The 5,482-nt window shown below is 37.2% G+C and overlaps 1 protein-coding gene across 1 annotated transcript; it reads left to right on the top strand.

Moving 5' to 3' along the window:
* Nucleotides 1-3,004: 3,004 nt before the first annotated feature.
* Nucleotides 3,005-4,888, top strand: LOC115953520. The gene has a single exon (XM_031071233.1). The coding sequence runs from the start codon at nucleotides 3,255-3,257 to the stop codon at nucleotides 3,948-3,950; it is 696 nt and encodes a 231-aa protein (XP_030927093.1). The 5' UTR covers nucleotides 3,005-3,254; the 3' UTR covers nucleotides 3,951-4,888.
* The last annotated feature ends 594 nt before the right edge of the window (nucleotides 4,889-5,482 follow it).

Genomic DNA, 5,482 nt, shown 5'->3' with positions numbered 1-5,482 from the left:
GGGGCCCCAGAAGAGTAGTTCTCGTCCGTACTTCCTCCACTCTCATCACTAGCGCTGCTAGAGTTAGACCTATCACTAGTATCCTCACAGTACTCGTCTATAACCTGATTAAGGCTATCAGTAGACGAGGAAGCAACAGACATCTCTAACAAGAAACTTAAAACCTAAAGACGAGGAGAAGAAGAGTACCTGGCTCTAGAAGGAAGAAGACTCTAGACGCAGAGGAACTCCTAGACGAGGCTCTAGATGACGGATGTCAAGGAAGAAAATCTCCGGAATGAGAAGGGTTAAGGGAGGCATTCCACTATTTATAGGGTCCTGACCTGGGTAATCGGAACAACCCAACCAATACGAAAGCGACACGTGGCATCTACCTCGGAAATATAAATCGACGAAATCACTCGCCAGTAAAAAATGACACGTGGTGCAGTAATTATTAACCAATTATACATGTTCAATGACATTCAACCCTTTGGACGACTCACATGGACGAGGGGGCAACTGATGGTGTCACAAATAATCCAAGTCCATAACTCGTCCATATGTCTCGTCCAACGAAAGAAGCTACAATAGGCGGAGAAAAGTGCAAGCGTACTGGCGAACCTCGTCCATATATGGACGAGCAATACCTCATGAAATCCACTCGTTATTTATGAAGGACAAGCCTTCCAAGATGGTCTCGTCGATCTTCCACTGAAAGTGGACGAGCTCATCGTGGAAGTCTCGTCCATCCTTACTAAGGATGGACGAGTTCATCGGCCCATCCGACCTAGGTAACTTCCACAGCGGTTATGGAAGTTACCCCCAATTCTCCGGACTCCTTGACATTGGGAACGGTTACTAAACAGATAACCGTTCCACACACACACTATATAAGGCTTCTTCGATGAAGGGTAAGGGGATTCAGACATTTTCACTTTTGAGAGAACATTTCTTCGTTACAGAGAGTTCAAAGTAACTAACTTGATCATCGGAGGATTTTTGGCCGGTCCCCACCGGTCCCCTCTGATTCTGTGTCCTTTGTATTACAGGAGATAGCCCAAAGATCAACGTTCGAGTCTTGTCAACCCACTGATAAAGAAGGAATCATCAGTAATCATTTTAATTTGTTTAGTGAAAATTATAGTTTTAGGCTACAACTAAGTTTGTAGTCAAATTTTGGTCCTTTTAACAATATATTGGGCCTTTCCATACAAAAAGAAAAAATTTATTTAACTAAAATTTTGAAAGAGATAAGCAGCATTGATAATGAGATATAACTATCTTTTTTATTAAATATTGTATAATTTAAGTTTCTTAATGACCACCCTGGAAAAAATTCCTAGAGCCGCCACTGATGAGCATCAACTTATCTATTTTTTCGTTGTTGAAAGTATTGTAGATAAAAGTTAAAGGCTAAATAAAATAGGATCCGGTTAATGTGCACCTTCGAGTCTTTGTTAATAAATTATTTTAGAAAAGTTTTGATACCACTTTTATGAGAAAAAGAAAAAGATATCAAAAAATCAATTTTTTTTTTATATATTTAATTTTCTCATACAAACTTTCATAATATGATTCACTAACAAATAACCTTAAGGCATATGTTAACTTTTCTCAATAAAATAAGTTGATTGCTTTTTTGTTAAATTTAGAGTGAGACCTGCAACAAAAAAAGAAGCAAGCAAAAACCAAGGGGAGGTATTTGTAGTGACTTTTTGACTAAGAAGAAGCTAAAAGTATGACCCTAAACTGAAGCTTGAAATAAGCTCCTTTGTTGGGGAAGCTGTAAATAGTGCATAAAATAAGTTAACATTAGCTTATTTAGCTTTTTGCTAAAAATTTGTTACTAAAAATACTATAGATAAAAACTAAAAAAAGAAAAGAAAAAGAATAAGTTGATTGATGTTCTACCTGCAACTAAAAACTAATAAGTGGTAATTTTGGGCGTGGCTAGAGCAGATTAAAAATTTTATAGTTGAATGATGATAGTCCCGAACATATCTTCGTCCATCTGGGAAGAACAATGGACGAGGATGACCCCAAGATTAGCCCAGCCCTTGGTAAACTACCTGGCGAAGACGAGGCCATCGTCCCTCAATCATGACGAAGTGTTACAAGGGTTATAATGAACTTCCGTACCGTTGGAGATATATCTCTCCATTTAACACCCTACAAGGATGTCACAGATTCAGAAATGATACACCATTAAGGCAAAGCCAATGGCTAGAAGGAAGAAAAAAGCACCTATATATATATATATATATATCCATTCTCGAGACCTGACAAGGAGGTACATGAACTCTAGTTCACAATTATTGATATTCTAATATTGATATTCTAATATTGATATTCTAATATTGCTATTCTTATTCTAGTCATTCTAACTTTAGCATCAGAGGTTCTGTGGTAGGCACCACACCGGTGATCCACATTTCTTCCTTCCACCATCTATTTTCTCAGGGTCAGGTTGGCATAGGACGACACCATTTTGGACGAGCATTCTGATTGACGATCTTGAGCATCATCAAATGATATTAATATTTGGGATAGAACAAATATTAAAATTACAAACGGTTCAAATCTATGTTTTTTTCCCCTCTCTCTTAGGTCCAATCTAACAAGTTTTTTCCTTTTTAGTAGTATGTTTTATCTTCTATTTTAAATTTTGAATTTTTTTTTTGAGAAACTTTCATTTGGTACGTGTGTTTAAACAATAGTTTTCAATTTTTTTAGAAATACGTGTGGGTGAAAAAATGTGTAAAAATACGTGTAATATTGTTTAAAAACTAAACACATGTGTTTAACGCTGGTACCAAACGACCTTTATTTTGAAAATTGAAATATTCTTTTGGTGAAATGGTTAGCCGGTCTATAACAATGAATACTGACCCTACAACTTCTGATTTTCCAAATGAGATGCGACTGACGGCAGAACCGAAAACTCGGTTTGATGAGAGAAAATAGGTGTTGGAAGCAAATTTTATGGGGGTTGAAAATTTACTTGTTTTTAGTGGTTTGAAATTGAATAGAGAATAGAGCATAGAGAGTAGACAGTGCACTAAATTAAGAACCCCCCAACCCCTACCCATCTGGATGACTTCCTTTACCAATGGTCTCTCTTATTTGATGATAGCTGGCCACTCTCAGCATTTAAAGGGCCAACTACCCCAACTGTATACTATTAATGCACCCCATGTTCTTATTCTCCTCCCCTTCCACAAAACCCATCTAAAATGATCTCTCTCAAATCCTAAAAACTCAAAACCCAAAAGATGTACCAAAAGATGAAAGAAAACAAGAATGAGCATGTCCTAAACCTAAACCAAAACCAAAACCAAGACCATGATCAAGACCAAGAACAGGACCAAAACCATATCCCCACCAATGACATGAAACGAAAGAGAAAACGCCGATGTCTCATGGCATTAGGTATACCACTAATCTTGATCTTCCTGCTATTCATCATTATCTTGATATTAGCCCTGACCGTGTTTAAGACGAAATCACCAAACACCAAGCTCGTCTCCGCCTCTCTTGACGGCGTTGCTCCTAGTGTCTCATTACCTGCCGCTCAGATTGAACTCAACATCACCATTGACATTAAGATCCTTGTCAAGAACCCAAACCACGTCAGCTTCAAGCACGGCCAAGGCAAGAGTTACTTGTTATATCAAGGAAATCAGGTGGGAGAGGCTGATATATACCCTGGTAAGATTCCTGCAACGGGTTCCACCACAGTTCCATATAGGCTTACGCTCGAGGCGGATGAGCTAGCTTCCAATTTAAGTTTTATCACTGATGTAATAGGGGGCCAACTCGTTATGCAAGCAAATACCAGAATTCCGGGCAGGATTAACTTCTTAGGGATTTACAAAAAACACGTCGTCGTTGTATCTGAATGCCAACTGCGGATCGCTGTTCTAGCCATGAACATCACGGATAAAGCTTGCAAGGACAAGACTAACTGACTAAGTTGTGAACGTGCGTATGAAGCACTCTATAGGCAAAATCCATATTTATCACCCTCAAAAGGTTTGAGTCCTTGCATCTGTGGGAGTGGGAGGGTGCTTTCTTCGGTTAAGGTACGCTGTGTCAACTTTGGACTTCAGACTTTGAAGGCCATTGCATCATAAAAAGAAGACTCAAACGACCTGCATCTATAGTCGGTGAAATAAACTACTTGTCGGGTCCATATACTTGTAGTAGGTACTGAGATGTAAGTTGTCATACTTGGCAAACAGTGTAGAAAAGCAATATTCTTAGATTTTGTTACCACATCTTTTCTTGTGGCCACTTTTTGAATATGGAATGTTCGAACCAAAGCTCGGACAAATCCACCCGTGCACTTACAATTTCCGTTTTAAGCCTTTTTATGATATTTTGGTTGCAAAATAGAACTTCAACCACCATTGTTGTGGACCTGTTGTTTGAAGCAGACAGAGAAGCTTGTTTTTTATTGGTAAATTATGGTAGAAACTAGAGAGAGATCCATGAGTATAGGGAAAAGTAAATTTTAAGTACTAAAAATAGTAGTAAAAGTAGAATCTCAATGCATATGAAATCGAGAGTTATTAAGTAAAAGTAAAACCCACATTCACCGGAAAAACTGCCAACAACGCCATCAGATTTATAAGCCCTTTTTCGGCACTCTACAGTTTACAAATTAAAACCACCCCCTTCCCGTCACAAGACAACTACTCAAATTCCTGCACATATACTATCATTTTAATTTTCTCTCTACCCACCCAAGGGTGGAAAATCAGGGAGCTTTGGTACCTGCCACTGCTGGAGAATTTTATGTTATGTGTTATGACCGAGATAATGTGCTTGATAAATTGCTATTTGAATTAGAAGTATTTAAATTTAGGCTTAGTGATAAATCTTTATCTAACTAAGATAGTAGTAGATTAATATTGTTATTTGCTTGTATTCAAATTGATCCCTATGTTTTAAGATATGATTAATTTCTATGTTTTAGGATTTGTTGATGAGGTTATCTCATACTTGACTATTGACTATTTATGTATGTTAAATGCATTAATGAGAATTAAGCAAAAAATTAAGTTAATTAACCAAAAAAATCTATTTCCTCTCTCAAGTTCAGGAGATTAGTCATCTCGAATTGACTACACTATCTTTTATTTCTTAGTTCACAACATTATGCTTGCAAGTTTGTCTAAAATCTTCATATTGAATGACTAGAATGAAAAGATCTTAATAAGCTGCTGCGCGTTTCCTATTCCACAACCCCATTAAATTAGAGAGTGAACATATGCAGACTAAGTTTGAACTCAAAGCCTTGATCAAGGTCTCTATAACCAATAGAATCATTTTCATATTTTCAAAAATCCAGTTGTTGTTGTATGCTTTTCACAGAACACAATCCACATCCAAGGCATTGCTAAAGGAACAAAGTTAAAGACTGACAGAAAACAAAACACGCTAACATCCAATTTACAAAACATACTGATCCATATTATTCCATTTTACAAACCATAAT

The sequence above is a fragment of the Quercus lobata genome, chromosome 7 (assembly GCF_001633185.2).
Source record: "Quercus lobata isolate SW786 chromosome 7, ValleyOak3.0 Primary Assembly, whole genome shotgun sequence".
Classification (NCBI taxonomy): Eukaryota; Viridiplantae; Streptophyta; class Magnoliopsida; order Fagales; family Fagaceae; genus Quercus; species Quercus lobata.
Note: the sequence above shows the minus strand (reverse complement) of the source record. Positions and strands in the feature narration are given on the sequence as shown.